This window comes from Diprion similis, chromosome 8 (genome assembly GCF_021155765.1).
Source record: "Diprion similis isolate iyDipSimi1 chromosome 8, iyDipSimi1.1, whole genome shotgun sequence".
Taxonomy (NCBI): domain Eukaryota; kingdom Metazoa; phylum Arthropoda; class Insecta; order Hymenoptera; family Diprionidae; genus Diprion; species Diprion similis.
This window is the reverse complement of record NC_060112.1, coordinates 8245089-8261606: the sequence shown is the minus strand read 5'-3', so window position 1 is coordinate 8261606 and position 16518 is coordinate 8245089. Positions and strand designations below refer to the sequence as shown.

The following is a 16518-nucleotide window of genomic DNA, read 5'->3' as shown; positions in this document are numbered from 1 at the left end:
TTCAAATGTGTGTCAAAAGGCCGCAATTTTCCTGCGTTTTCGCCTGAGAACGATTGATCGATCGGCATATCGACGTAGGTATACATTTGTGAAATCCACCTCATTCGAAAGTCGTATAACGAAAAGTAATGCCATGCTTCGCAGATTGTAGGATGGGGGGTTTATACGACACAACGATCTAAGTTACTTTAAAGGTATTTTGAAGAAGATATTACGTCGAAATTATTTGAAATGAAAGCAGTTCGAGGATGAGGTTTTATTGGAATCAATTCAGAGTTGTGGATTGAAAAAGAGTTATAGAATCGATAGAAAAATTATAGAAACAGAAAAATCCTCAATTTTGTAACGAAATGTTATTACTAAACTGTGCAGAATGTATAATATTTGAGTCAAAGAGCCGATCGAAAGTATCTAAATTGTGTTTGAGCACACGTGTCTCATGCATCTAACAGTAAGCTATCATCAATGTATCTAATCATGAACGATCTATGAATTCGCCCTGGAGATTATGGGATAACTTGTAGTGATTAACCCTTCAATCATTACCTCGCCCAAATTCAATTCAATCAAGTTATTTTTTTTCAACTGCAACACATTTCTTCGGAACAAAATGTTATCTGCTTTATATTCATATAAGAATTACATTTCTGTTTGTTTTTTCTTCATGCAAAGATCCAATCATAAATCAACCCCAATAGAGAAATATAACATCTAGGCCTGGCGTTGACATTACTTGTTACATCCGCTTTTTTCGTGAAATTATTTAACAAACTGAACAAATGAAGACATATTTCTGAATGATAATAAATGAAAATTCAGTCACATTTTGCCTCTAATATAAAACTGTAGAAATGATTGACGAAAATAAAGTTAGAGATGAATTTCATTATTCAATAAACATTGTACAGATCAAACGAATCTATCGATGACTTAACGACTTACTCATGTTGAAAAGCGATGAGAAATTTAATGATGAATATACCTACTTTAAGGTGACTGAAGCGAGGTGGATCGGAAAAGTTAAACTGGCATTTTGGTATGAATAAAGATCATGGTTTTATTGATGAAACTTGTACTATAAACTATCAAAAAGTAATTTTCAATCCATGTATTAGGATTTATTTAGGCGTCTTAATTACGTGGGGCAGATCGTAGGCTCCTCGGACACATTTTATCTTGACTCCAGGCACGTCTTGACATCTCCCAACCCTGACGAGGACTATGTTATGTTCTTGAAGATTGTGACCAATTCCTGTGTAACATCGATTCGTCTCATTAGTTAATCATACGTCAGTTTCAACAAAGAGCGGTAATTTTCGTACCTAGAGCGTAAAACACATTATTACACCTCGAGGGTGTAAGTCGTTACGCTCGTGATGCGAACAATATTTTTTGCCCAACGAGTCTTAAATTGGAAAACATTATACAAAAATTGCGAATCCACCTTCTGGTGATAAACCGAACTAACAATTCTCAGAATCAACCTTACCTCAAGTATGATTGCGAGAGACAAGGATTTGGGAAATTTTGGTCCTTTTTCATTTTAAACATAGCATACATAAACTGACTGTAAAATCCTATTTCACGGCTACGTAGGGCAAAAAAAGTTATTATCAAACTGCGGTGTAGTCGGACTAAAACTTTGGAAAAATAATTTTTAAATCGAAAATGGGAAGTCAAGTTTTTTCAATTTAGTATTTTTTTTTCAGACAATGCTGAATCCATCATGACTTGTAACATGCGAAATCCAACCGATTACCAAAAGTAAACTAATCCACGCGAGTTTAAGTCACCGCGTTTGTGTCACACGAGGAAAACTTGAATTACGAGCATACGAAGAAGAATTCCGATACAGTGAGACTTTTCAATTAACGTATTTGTAATTATCGTACCTGGGACGTAGGCGGTCATTTCCTTCCCATTCGACAGTCTGACCAATACGCATTTCCGGTTAGCTGAGTTTGGTTTTTTCGGTTTCTTTATGAGAGTTTTGAGTACAACTCCTTTGGCGAACGGCGCTCCATCTAACGGGTTTTTGTTTGGTCTGTTTTTTATTATCGGACCAGTCAAGTGCATTTTCCAAAGTCCGGTCGTAGTTCTGACGACGTCAAAACCTAGGGCAAAAAAATTTGACTGCATTCATCACGAAACAAGATTTCTAATTCCGAATGACTTGTTTACGAATTTGTTCGCCATAACTGGATTCCACGAAGTACTTAGAGTTCACAAATTCTTTCTACGAATACCTACGTGTATGTCATTCTGACACTTTCAATTACGAATCTATGAAATGCTCGTTTCATCGCAACAAGTGAAATACACGTGATATCGTGTACGATGGTAGAAAGCAAATTTCAGGGTATCTGTATGCAAATACGAGTCCATTTCACTTTGTCACTGCAATGACCTAAATGTTACTCAACAACGGTTAATTGATTGAATTACGCGTTCCTTCTGCACTTATAGTCTGGTATTTTCGAATTTAGGAAATCGCCCCTCGGGGTAAGAGAGAGAGAGAGAGAGAGATAGAGAGAACCTCGTCAGAGGACATTGGACACGGAAAATTTATGGCGAAGTTTAAATTTCAGTTTCTAATTATACACAGAGTGATTATGTATGCATATCGTATGCGGCTAGTAATTGTTGTGCAAAAGTTTTGGAGTTGAGAAATATGCTCGCGTAACGGGACCATTGCAAGGTTTGAGTCCAGAGTCATTTCACAAGGTACAATAGCATCGCAGAGCAAACTTTTCACACTTTCAATCATTCTCTATTCATCTTCGAATAAACGGTGTTAAATTTTATAAAATCTCTCCGTAATTGGTGTACTCCAACGAAAAAAATCGACGTCGCTAATCGTTCTTGTGCGACGAATAATTATGATCTGGTAACGATTTTTATCTCTTAGTAATAAAAAAATGCTACGTAATGAAATTTTCAAAAATTTCTATATACTAAAAGCTTGTTAGTTTGAATTAGCAATCAGTGATAAACTCTCCGATGTGTAAAACACAGAGATGACAAATTTCAGTATAGAATCACTGCTTCTTTGGTGCCGATTATTCAAAATTTTCAAAATTTCCTCTCGCATATTTTAGTCATTTCTCACTTGCTTAACCCAACGGCCAAGTGAGAGTGGTTGGCACAACCGTTGCGGTGGAAGTTCAAACCCGAAAATATCAGATATGACGAGCATTTGACATCCGTGCCTGCAGTTGCATGCATAGGGTTGCAACGCTGGCCTTTTACGGTCAACCGTGCATAAGCTTATTAAGCTAAAATTGTTGTCCAGTGAAGAAGGACGGCAAATTTCGTTTTACACTCGGCTTGCTGGGCAAAAATCTTTACCTCGAAAATGGCCAACTCTTTGTCGATTTCGTTTCAAGGGGTTTTTGCATAAGCGTACCCGACTGACCAGTAACCACGGTCGTCTCTCTCTCTCTCTCTCTCTCCCTCTCTTTCGCTCTCTCTTTTTGTCGCTACACAGACGAATCAATGGTCTTTCTCCACAATCATTAATAATAATATACCGCGCCGTTGCAATCCTTTGCTAAACAGGTGATGAAGAATTTTTCTTCAAACTTCCGAGAAGAAAATAAAAACTCCATTCACGATAGCGTTTTTGCTGCTTTTCTTTTCATTCGTTTCCTGCAGCGAATTCTGCCCATATTTTCAAAGGAACAATAACAAGGTGACGAAATACGTTAAAAAGATAAACAATATAAAGAAAAATTAAAAAATCACGGTTATAGATTTTTCCAAAATTTTACCTACATGAAAAATAACTTCACACCGTACTCAAATTCTTTTCTAGAAAAAGGAAAAAGTTGTCGAGAACTTGTACTATGACTGATGTATTTTCCCAGTAATACTTTGTAATTTTTAATAACTTTCCTAAGCAGGGTCATAATTTTCAGTTCATTTTGTTCGGTTACGCACGGGATAAAGCGACTAATAGTTTGATGACTAACAAATGTAGAGTAAACAAACAAAAAAAAAAAAAAATTATACATTTGATTGCCGATTTCGACATTGTGTGTTCTGCATGTTCAAATATTTATATTGAAATAGATTACTATCGAAATAAATGCCCGAATCTAAATCAAATATAACAATGGTTTCAGGCAAACACTGAAATTGTTTATAACAAAATACACCAACAGACAATAAATGACATATTTTTCAAATGAATTATTTATCTGTCGTACGACCGTGAAACTTGTTGCGAAATTTTTTTTTTGTTTCGCAATAGTTGACATCTCAAAGCAACGTCAGACTTACGTAAATCGAATCTCCAATAATTAGGTATATTGAAAAAAGTTGTAAATCTTTTTGGCATTACGTCACAATCTATGTGGATTAAAAATAAATTGAATAAATTTAAGCAGGACACTTTTAGCACGGACTGTAGGAAGACTGTTGTTCATTTTGAGATCTGCTGACCACAGTCGGTCACTACGACAGATGTCCAAGTCCTCTGTGGCTAATCCAACCTAACTTAGGCTCAGCTAAGCCAAGAGATGAAAACGGTCCAGTTTAGTCCAGTCGTGTCTAGCCTGGAATACAACAGCGAATTTTGCGGGCCTTTTGCCTCCCACGAAAATCTATCCACACGAATACAAAGAAGTTGACCCACCCCTTTCCTAGATGCACGCGCAAGATTACATTGCTCGGTGAAAATTGCTGCATGGCACGGTTGCGCTTTTGTTGCTTGTGTAGGTGCCTCGCACTATTATTATTGGAGATGTGTGAAGATCGACTAGATAAAACGCACAATCGTTTTTTGATTAACACCAACAGGTGAGTTACGTGCGAAATTGATACGAATACAGTTTTTTTTTTTTTTTTCTTTATACTGGAATCTGTCGACTTAATAAAAATGTTTTTATCCCATTCATTAGGGCTGTGAAATTCAACAGACACGATGAGACGTGGTACGTATTTATTGTAATAGGTATAGGCACATTCGGATAATTTTTAACTTTTCCAAGTCATCGTTCGTCCGCATGATTATATGTGTCAGCTTCTTAATGATAGACTCGGAATACGTGATCAATTTCAGTTTTCCTCATTGTGAGACAATTTAATACTGCCCAGAGTCAAGATCTTTTGTCTTAATCTCATGGCGAAGATATTTTTCGGGGAAACCATTATGAGTTAAATGACAAGTATAAAAAAAGTAAGTGTTCAGTCAAATATGATCCCTTTTTTTAACGGTGGTCATAAATAATTTGATTAAAAATTCTCCAATGTTGTCGGGTTTTTCAGAAGCTGAAATGCAGTTTATCCGTAACTACGTTCTTTTTTCGACGTTATATTCATAACTTCAGTTTCATATCGTAATACCGAATAACCAGGTCTGTTATAATATTTCTATTGAATTCGGCATGATTTGTACAGTTTGTTAATTCATTCCAAATCGAATGGATCGTTTTAAGTTTGATGTAACAAAATTGGTCAGAATTAATATCCCTGATTGTTTCAGGATTTCCGAAAACTTCATTATTATTACAAAGAAAAAAGTTATACGGATCAAGTTATAAACTTATTAACATAACAAAACATCGGGGTTGGAAAAATCAGTGTTTTGCAATATTGACTTAACTCTCAAGATGTTAAGTCAAGTTCTGAAAACACGAGTTAGCGATGTTTCGGTTTATTATAGTTTACTGGATTTCATACAACCCCAAAGTTTCAAAAACACGATTTAATAAACCTTACTAAATTCTATCTTATAAAAAATCTGTGACAAAAATGAACGCTCGGCTTTTCTCCGCGTAGTCAAAGAAAGTTTGCGGCGTGGTAGTTCTAGTGCACCGGTGTGAAAGTTGTCAAAAGTATGAATTTTGTCAGGGACTGTATTGGCCGGACAACTGACAACTGGTCAACCGCAAATGGACATGTCACCCCTTCAATTCCCACCGATTTTGTCAGGGCGATTTTACCCGTCTGTCCCCCATTATGCACTGTACCCTTTTTTCCTCTTCTGCTTCGTTTCTTTCTTTTTTCATTTTCTGGATTTTTCCTTAGGGATCAAAGAGGTAAGCTGACCGAAATAAAGAGCCGAGCGTGCATTTTTGCGAGCCACCCGCATTTTCGCAAAGAATGACAATTCGGGAGTAACGGAGAGAGAAAGAGAGTGAGAGGGAGAGAGAGAAATCGGAGACGGCGATTCGGCTAGAAAAGCGACTATAGCGGTCACTGGACGAGGAATTCTTTATACCCTTTTTGCGAACGTTCAAAGATGCGTATCTCTTTTTATACACATGCAAACGAATATATAATACCTACACAAAACAGAAACTTGAGACGTCTTATTCTATCATAAAGGTTTGTTTGGACAAAGATGTGGGAAAGGAAAATACGCCGATAAAACTTTCCCAGCTCTTTTAAACGTGTATATAATATACACATAAGGGTGCAAGAGAATAAATCGCTCAATTGAACTTCTCTTAAAGGGGTCGGGGGGGGCACGTTTGCTTGAAACTTGAACTCATAATAATGCTCCATAAAACAAGTGGTTTTCACTCAGTTCCAATCAGTTACGTTCCGGATGTGTCCAGTTATTATTTGAAATAACGTCAGAAAGTGGTGTTCTGTTAAATTGTTATATGGAACTTTATTACGAGTTCAACTTTCAAGCAAATCGAAAAAGTTTAGAGTTTCTTTGACGCGTCCCCTTAATTGGGTCAGTGTTCCGATGTTCAATGGTTTGTATACAACGCTCTGTAGCTGCAGATAGTTTGAGTACTACAGTAGATTCTATAATCTATTGTTTTTCTGTTAAAGAAAAAAAAAAAAAAAAAAAAAAACTCAAATTTTGCCGACAGTCAACCAAACTCAAATGTCGTGTAAAATAATTTCGACATTTTGATTACCTGCGCAATTACTTGTATAATTCAGTGTTTGCAGGATATTTTCGAGATCAAAATTCATTATTGTATCGTTGATTGAAGGAATTGGTTTTGACTAAATATTCGGAATTCCAACCATCGAACAGCCCAGATGTTAGAAAGTTCATTACGAAAGAAAGGCGTTTTTACATGATATAGTTGTATAAATTGTTTAATAAATAAACATAGTGGTCGTAAAAAATTAACAAATTTTTTATAAATTCTATCTGGGAGAATTCATAAGGGATACATTTTTCATTCAAGTGAGATATGTAGAGTGAAAGGTCAGGAAACGATTTGTGCATTTTGATAAAAAAAATTCTACCTAGCTTTTCGTTTATGGTCCGTGGTTTTATGAATATCTGATACGAGATCGAATTGTATTTCGACTGGTTAACTGTTTGAAATAATTGAACGTGAATTTCTTTCAATAAATTTACTAATCCAGTATAAATAAATACTCCAAAAACATTATATGCTCCATTTTATTCAGATAATAACAATAAACCGCGGAAAGGAAAAAAGAAACTGTCGGTTTTTCTAACTAATTCAAAAATTCCGCCACCCGTTAATCGATTTAAGGTTATGTTTCGAATGCGTTGGTTATTCGCAATAATTTCAACGATTTATCTTACCTCGCAACGTATTGCTGCTACACGCCTGCACCAGAGAGGTTATATTTCTACTAAGGAAATTCATTATTATAAAATTCTATTATATTTCCCTAATATTTAACTGATTTTCACTTTTCATCGGCAATTCACTTGCACGCGTCTTCTGCTCGGAATCCGATGATGACAACTACTGCAGAGTCATCTGGTTATAACGGTCGAATTTCTGCCTCGCTTTTGAAGGTAATGTCGTTTCTTATTGATCGACTGGAATCACGTTTGTTGTATGCATCGTGTTAGTCTATCTGCTGGTAAGGGAATACGTTGGTAAGTGTTCCGTCGGTAACAATGTTTTCGATCTTCGTCTACAGTGTATGTTGGTATTGCGATGTGCATACTGATAGGCTGTTCTTTGAAACGTTCATTAAATTTTTTTGTAATTCCAACTACCGTAAGGCTGGCTTTTTGTAGAAAAAAAAGAACAAAAATATGGTTACTCAACGATCAGCGCTTAATCGTGACTTTCATAACAGTTTTTCAAATAACTTCTAATCAGACATACGAAATTGGTTTTCTCTAGATCATTTACAAAATAACATCCTTTGCTATAGGAAAAAAAAACTATTCCAAATGCTTTCAGATACCTTATTTTTAGTAGTAAAGTTCACTTTAGAAATAAACCAATCAAGTAGATGAGTGAAATCATCAGAAACGTGTGAGCCAATAACGATATGATTAACAATAAAATAATCGTAAATTTTCTGTATTCTACTGGTGAAAGTAATTTTTTAGTTATCGCAATAAATGTGTATAATGGAACATTGTGTCGTGGAACATTAAAACTGAAGAACACGTATTGTTTTTTTATCGATGAAAAACGATTTGAAACGGTGAAAATGACCCCTAGAAATGGGCACCCAAAGGGGTGATTTCTTGATGTCCTTAATGTATTCGAATGAAACTAACGCTGAAATGTTTTTATTGATGAAAGAACCATTCCAGCGTTACTTTCATTCGGATACATCAATCGCATCTATTCGAAACCGAGAAACCACCCTATTAAATACCCTTATTTGGGGGTCGTTTTCGCCCCTTCAAGTCTTTTTTCACCGATAAAAAATACGTGTGATATATTTTGGTTTTCAATGTTTTAAAACATAAATTAATCGCAACAAAATCGGAGGGGTACACTAAACTGATGTTCAATGTGAGTCGTGCAGATTTACAACTTTTAGGACTGAACCGTGGAGGATGATAATTCGTAATTTGAATTACGTGTAGGAACGAAGAATCCCTAGCCTGTCAAGCGATTTACCATGGCTTGCAATCGTTCAGTGCAGAATTTAGCAAAATTGAGAATATAAATTGCGGCTGAATTGCGAATAATATTAAATATCACGAGACGGGCATAACAGATATAAAATACATCAAAATCCTGGATTCACATAGCCTCGTATCTGATATCCATATCAAAAACCAGCGACGGATCATAAACTAAAATAAATACAAATAGATGTGAAGATAGAGACTTTCATGACACTCATTGATGTTATTCCACGTGGATTTTTATTGATATATAAAAATAGTCACTTCTTCCAAGTGCAGGTTAATGATAAATCTACATTAGTAAAAAAAGGAAGAAAAAAAACTGATTTACAAAAATATTCGAGCACTTTTTTTCTTCGTCTTCGATCTGCATTACCACCCGTGACCATAAGCCAGTCCGTGTCCCAGACCGAGTCCTGAATATCCTAGACCGTGTCCTGAAAATCCTAGATTATGTCCTGAATATCCTAGATTATGTCCTGAATATCCGAGACCATGCTCGTATCCGACCCGGATTGGGGCGGATAAGATTGGTGCACTAGAGATGCTGTGAGCACCGTGAGACACAGCGACGGGTGCGGCTATCGTGTGATCCACTGTGTAGGCTGGAGCCGCTACGTATCCGTGTCCAAGACCTGAAAATTCACTTTCATCAGGTTATGCGCCTTCCGCTGCTGTAATACGGAGTAATAGATAGGAGACGAAATGTTTATTTGGTCACGCAAGTAATAGAATACAAGAAAATGTTCATTTTCATTGGTGTTTCAACAAGGATTTGCAGTTTGCGAATACCATATGATCCATAACTATTTCTGTCCTATACCATTAACGATAAACGGGGTTTCAGGTGCAGCACCTGGTGCGAAAATGGATTTTCGAATTATTATCGGAAAATTTTATATACGTAGCTGTGTTTTAATACGGAATCATTCGTACTATATTTCTTGTGCGACTGGTACAATAATCTGATGTTAGCAGGTACAACAGTACTGAATACTTTATCGACAGATTAATTTAATTGTAATCACATTAAATTTTTAACCCTGTGGGGTGAACTTTGTCTTCAATTCGGTCAATTTTAGCAATGCAAAAACGTGCAAAACCCGGGAATATAGCATGCAAATTTGGCAACTTATCAAAAATATTCAAAATCTTCGGAAAACTATAGTTTCTCGGCATTTCTTGTGACAATGAGAAAAGTTTAGGGAAATTCGTCATAAAATTGGATAGCTTTTGAGTCAATGACTCAAGTCTACTAATCGATGTTCTCACCATTGTAGCCGTAACCACCGAGAGCCAAGCCTCCGTGAAGTCCGTGGCCACTGTATCCCCCGTATCCCAGGCCAAGAACTCCTCGCTTATCCTGTTTCTTTGAAGCTTTAGAGTCCTCGGCACAAGCGGCTGAAGCGAGGGCTACGATTGCCACGAAAGTCTGCCATGATGATAAAAAAATATTCTGTGACTTTATGGTACCAACGTACCGCAAGGGGTTAATCATTATGTAAAAGGGGCGTAAACCAGTTAATATTACAAGGATTACAAAAAAAAAAAAAAAAAAAAAAAAAAAAAAACTGCAAGACGACGAACACAAAGAGAATGCAAAGATTATAAACTATTACAAGTGGTTACCAGAAATTGCACAGGATACATGAAATTATGTCACGTGTGTACACCAGATTACAAGAGTGATTAACCTCTTATATGGTTCTTATTTCCAGCCAGACCATTTATGGTTGAATTAGTAGTTTTCATTTCGATATATTTTTCTTCTACGAACTAAATGCTACGAGTAAGTTTCCTATATATTCGCTATCTTCTTGGATTAATTCAAAGGAAAAATTTTACAACAATTTTTAATATGGTCAAACAGAAAATCCTGTGACACTCAGATCGACTGTATTGTTTTTGATATAGTCGTTGTCAGATATAGAAGATATAATTTTCCGGTTGAATATCAAAAATACAAATTGAAGTATACTCGATACTCTTCATTTCAACATGGACGTTAATTTTCTTGTATGAAATGCCGAAATGCGTTGAAACTAAGTGAATTTCTAACTCGTCTCTCATTCTTTCAAACAGCATAACACAACTCTCGAAGAATTTGAACTCTGCAATTATCTTCGGTGTAATATTATACACAATTAACAATACTTTAATATGAAATTTGAAGTTCGAATTGATTCAACTGAAACAAGACCATATACTCACTAAGGCGTTCATTTTGGTTTTTGCAGATGTCGATTGGTGGATGGTTACGGTTGAACTGATGTAGAATACGGTGATCTACCCCTTATATATACCGGTGGAAGGTACACCTCGTCTATGGAGGATAGGTGTGGCCTTTATTTAGAAGCGACTCGGTGTGTCTGCGAGCACGTGTGTGCGACACATTTCGGTATTTTCCCGGGTATCCTAGGTTCTCGTGGGCACAAAGTGGATACGTCGGTGTGACAGACAGAGCTTCACGCCTACAAATGCACGCCAGTATATTACTTGTATAATGGAACCTCTGTAACAGAGAGACTAGTGCGGTGGAGTGCGGTGCACGCCTTTCTAAAGAGATTTTTCTCTCCGGACTTGTCACGAAAATTATCTGTTCTCATTGGTCGATACTGTGTGGGTACATGGATTACATGCATGTGCACTTCAATCGTATTCTCTAGATATCGCGCTTCCAACAAATGGGTCGTTTGAGCGGTACCCAGTTTCCTCAAAGGTGTCGTCACATTATGCAGATCTTGCCATTTCTTGGCACCTTTTTTTTCACTAATTATTGTAAATTACAATTGTTTCGTTTTACTGCTAATCAAGGTTCAGAAGATATTGGAAAACGATAACTCTTACTATCAATTGTTTACTGAGGTTCTTAAAATGTTGATCAAATATTACGGGAACAGCTTATTGCTAGTTACATCGGTATATTACACGTGTGGTTTGTAAAGGCAAGAAAATTAATTTCTGTTTTAATTTGGTCAGGTTGAAAGTTGATTGTAAAAGTTTTGCTAATTGTGTTGATGTCAAATTAGTACTATACTGATAGTTCCGACCTAGGTTGATTGTAAGTGAAATTCATGAGAAATGGTAAATTTAAAAAAAGAAATGAAAAATTCAGCTTGCTTTTTCAAAATTGCCATTTTACGTATTGCAAGTTGGGACAAAAATGAGTATGAAATGACTCTGTGCCGGCTATTAATTCATAGTAGATTGTCATATCCACAGTGCTGAAGATTTCGGAAGAACATATTCAACTTTTTGCTAAAGCTCGTGCAGAATGTTGTGTTTGTGGCAATAAGGAATGTTGTGTTGGATAAATTTCGTCTAATTATGCAAATGTTGCAAAGGTGCAAATTGAAAATTTAATGGGACCGGCGAAGCATACTCATTAAACTATTTCTTTACGGCATGGAGTTTCAGATTTTACTAACTGATCAGTAAGCCTGATAGTAAACGCGCACCCTAGGTTACTAAAATCTAATTTAAAACGGAAATCAGATTTGATTCAAAGTGATGATCATGCAGTGCAAAGGCGGCGGTAAATTGCTGGGATAAATAGTCTCTGGTATAAGCAGAGGGAGGCAACAAGCAGCTTTCCCCCAAAAACTGTGATTTATTTTTCATATCGGATATAAAAAATCTGTGAATTCCTAACCTTTCACGCGTTTAATTTCTCTTCGACTTTTCTTTTAGGTCAAGCTCGCACGATAAATTAAATAATTTTTTTCCCGTGAAAAACAGAGTGTGCAACGAAAATTGCAATTCCTGATGCTTATTCTTGTAGTTTTTTTTTTTTAACACAAATTGCAAATTTTATTAGAGCAAAAAAAATCTGTAAATTTTTCAAGATAATGTTTCGCTGGTTGAAGAAAGTCTTTAAGGTTTTTCTAAACTTTGGAAACTATTTTGAGATTCTTCTCTACCAGCATCTTTCGCCGTTTCAGGTTAGCACTACGATTTTTGCAGATCAGTTATATCGATAAAATATGATTTTCACTCAACTCGCGAGTTCGCAAAATATCTTACTTGTATACCCAATTCGATGTATTCGATATTTCACGAGGCACGAGCCTCAAAAGTCTCAAGTTCTGATCGTCACCAATGCACAATGTGCTGTATGTTAGAATTGTGTCCTAACAGTATCTTATCGCTACAATTCATTTCTAAGTCATTAGCCTTAGGGCTGCATTTATGCAGTCATGTCAAAGATCCTGCGTAATGTAAACCGTACAACTATACAGCAGTAAAAGCAATAACGATAATGATAATAAGAAGGATATATATACTTTAATAGTAGAAATAATGAAGGTGGAAACGTGTAAGCAATATGATGTGAGAATTATTTACAAGAAAGAGGCGTGAATATATATAAAATGTTCGTATATTTGTACACGATTATGGATACTGAGCTGATTGTGAGTATACGTATCACGTACTATACGTATAGGTGCAGTTGCGGATGCGAGGCGATAGGTAATCTGGATCTCCAATTTCATCCGTGTTTCAAACGACTTTCACTGTCCGTAACGGCACAGGTTTTCGATTGCAGAAACGCCGAAAAAATACAGCTTCAGTCACCCACGTTCGTCATCGTCCCCCTCGAATAATTGTTTAACTTTTGCAAAGATCCTGCGATAAACCTTCTATCAATTCATAAGATTCACCGATTAGGGTCTGCATCTTCTGCAAAAAGTTATCATGATTTTGCTGTACTGCTAAACGATATTCTAATTCGTTTTTAGATGTTCATTTCGCAGGAGAGTCGCGGGTGTCGTTAAGAATAGAAAATTTCGTTAAAACGTTGAACATTCGGTAGTCTAACTGAATCTGTTATATCTTATTCAAACATACAATGGAAACATGTTGAGTGAAGTAGAGAAAGATGCAGCGCTTTTTGGAAGATGCTCGTAATTTTTTCGAAAAGATAATACAAAAATCCGAATTCATTTGTGAATATTCTGTAAACTATTACCATACAAACAAGTTAGATTTGAAGTTTGTGCCATAATTGGATAGAATGAAAGGCAGATGAAGTATTTGATACGTATTTTTCAAATCAAAACGAAGACGGTATAAAAAATTGAGCGAGATATAATCTCTACGAGATGTAACTATCGTATAAAATTACGGCAATAAACATACTTCACAACAATTATCTGCAACTGAAATGTATAGAGGGAGTTTTGAAGCGAGTGATAAGTACCTCCTCGACGTTTTCTGTCGCTAATTGTTCAATTATAGCCAGGAAGTTAAGGAGATATGTACAGGGAATTCCGCGCTGTTTAAAGCTGCAATCTCCAGACCTCACCTTTGCAATTTCGTTCTTAATTTTTTATAACAACATACTGGGATTATTATTTTATTTAAAATGCGCATAACTTCACCTCGTTTCGAAACCTGAAATAAATTGTCGTACATTTTTTCCTTCCCAATATGGAAGCTGCATCATATCTTTATAAATAGTTGGGCATCCGTTGCCCGAATCAATATTATACCTGTTTTTTATATAATATACTTATATATATACCCACATGAATACTCTGACATTTCAAGGTAGTACTTTAATCACGTAGTCTTTGCATATTTGCACGATACAGGAAAAAATAAATGAATATTATGGCTGTATGGAAGAACCTCGAAACACACGTTTTTTTGCTGTCAAAAAGTGAATTTTTTCAAGGGTAAAAACTACTTTCGTGGAAAAAACGATATTTGTGGTCGAAATGTTGGATATTTCGCATGGAAATAAACTTTTTTATCTTTTCTCACGAGTCACCTGCAGGACTGAAAAATCATAGAACTAATTTCGGTTTCTTCCGAAAAAACCAAATAAAGTTTAATTGTTTTGCATCATAAAATTTCAGTTCAATACTTGAAAAATCTTGAAATACCGGCGTAGAAATATTCATTTTGCGGTCAATCAAAGAATTGAATAGTTTAGACGACAGGTGCGTGTAACTCTTAAACGCTGATCGTAGAGCTTAATTATCTCGTTGTTGTGGGGCATGAGATTGCTGCAGCCGGTTAATTACACTCGGGGCCATTATGACGAAGCAGTAAGATTTATATATCGTGGTCATGATTTCGTAAGATCTAAACTGCTTTTTGTTATCTCGGATAAACGGTGCGACTAATGTCGGGTGCGTAATTGTGCGAGCACTAAATAACCAGCAACTCAATGCTACCGATGGCGAGAGTGGCAAGTGCTAAAATTTATAACGCCAAAGAGCATTGCCGAGGTAAAATTTTATGTCTCTGTCTAAATAATTTAGAAATTTAAGTGGTAATTCCCGAACGATATTTATCGAGTAGTTTCCAAGCTTTATTTTGCTTTTTTCATCATTTTGGTATTGAAAAAAATTATTGTCTGTGGGAAAAATCGACTTTTGCTTATTTTGACATAACTTTTGAGTCAGCCTACTATAAGGCAAGACAGAATCTTCCCATTTTCAGTCTAATTTTTATTTTCTAATAAGTATTTTAACGTTTAGCATTGAAGTGATCAAATGTAATTTCTTTAGAGGGCATCCATTGATTACGTGGTGTTTTTTTTTTAATTTGGACCCCCCCCCCTCTTCGTTTTTGGTGAGATTTGGTAAGACCCCCCCTTCCCCTCACGTGAAATTCACCCTATCATCGTTATATAAGTAAATTTATTTGATATGTTCATATATTGTGAAACTTTATTTATTGAGATATGTATATACGTGGTGGAAATAATTTTGCGTCCAAACACTTTTTCACGCCTTTGAATTTTCTTGGCAAATTTCTAAATTTCTGACCATATTCTGATTAATAATTAATCATAGTGACATGTGACCTGGGTCACACAGCCAAACCCATATTAGATTTCATCGTCAATTTTTTTTCTGAAGTTTTCCTGGAATCAATGATTCCAAATGTTGAAAGTTAACAATAGCGGAACTAATATGGTAAATGAATAGAAAAAAAAATATCCAGATCTCTAGATATATAATTTTATAGTTTGCGATTTTTTTATGTTTCGAGTAGACTTAGTAGAAGTTCCGAGGAAACTTTACTTTCAATGGCAAATTTAAATTTCTTTACTTCAGATTCAACTAATAAAAAATTTATCCAAACGAGACCATGAACTTGCTACAAATTTGTGACTAACAATTTATATTTTGCCTCAGGATTGAGTTATAATATAATTTGCAAATTAATTTATTCTATATGAGGTTGATCAAGGTTGTGTGAAAAGCAAATAGTCTTAAATAATAAATCACATAATTCAGAACAGTGCAGTTTCATCAAACACTTCAGCATCCAAGTACAACATGGTGACCCGGACTACAAATGCCGTTGATTTTCACCGCCTTCAAGGAAAGCGTTTATTTTGAAAACTGAATACTTGCGGAAACATAAATATCGGATGGTCTGCATGTCACAGTGAAAAATGTCATCAATTATGTCATTGGCTGTAACGGTGAAGGGATTTCGAGGAGTTGAAGGCTTAAAATATATAAGTCCGATTCTCGATAGGTATTTTTAACTCACAAGGTACATCGCATAAATTAATGATATTGTACAACGAAAGCAGTATATGTCACAAAGTGCAAAGAAAAAAAAAAAAAAAAAAAAAAGCAAAGTCTTAACAAACTTGATTAGCTTCGTTAAAATTATTATACACATTATCACAATTAAAACGCGTCGTATTTAAGGAACTCTTG

The 16518-nt window shown here is 35.6% G+C and overlaps 2 protein-coding genes across 2 annotated transcripts; both read right to left on the bottom strand.

The window, feature by feature from the left end:
- Positions 1 to 1037: 1037 nt before the first annotated feature.
- On the bottom strand, positions 1038 to 7704 carry LOC124409409 (40S ribosomal protein S12, mitochondrial). Its single transcript, XM_046887003.1, has 3 exons — positions 7529 to 7704; positions 1893 to 2114; positions 1038 to 1252 (listed from the first exon to the last, which is right to left on the bottom strand). Exons 1-3 carry the CDS (start codon positions 7590 to 7592, stop codon positions 1119 to 1121), a joined length of 420 nt encoding a protein of 139 aa, XP_046742959.1. The 5' UTR covers positions 7593 to 7704; the 3' UTR covers positions 1038 to 1118.
- A 1382-nt stretch (positions 7705 to 9086) lies between these two features.
- On the bottom strand, positions 9087 to 11142 carry LOC124408752 (cuticle protein 65-like). Its single transcript, XM_046885912.1, has 3 exons — positions 11042 to 11142; positions 10103 to 10262; positions 9087 to 9465 (listed from the first exon to the last, which is right to left on the bottom strand). Exons 1-3 carry the CDS (start codon positions 11051 to 11053, stop codon positions 9203 to 9205), a joined length of 435 nt encoding a protein of 144 aa, XP_046741868.1. The 5' UTR covers positions 11054 to 11142; the 3' UTR covers positions 9087 to 9202.
- Between the last annotated feature and the right edge of the window lie 5376 nt (positions 11143 to 16518).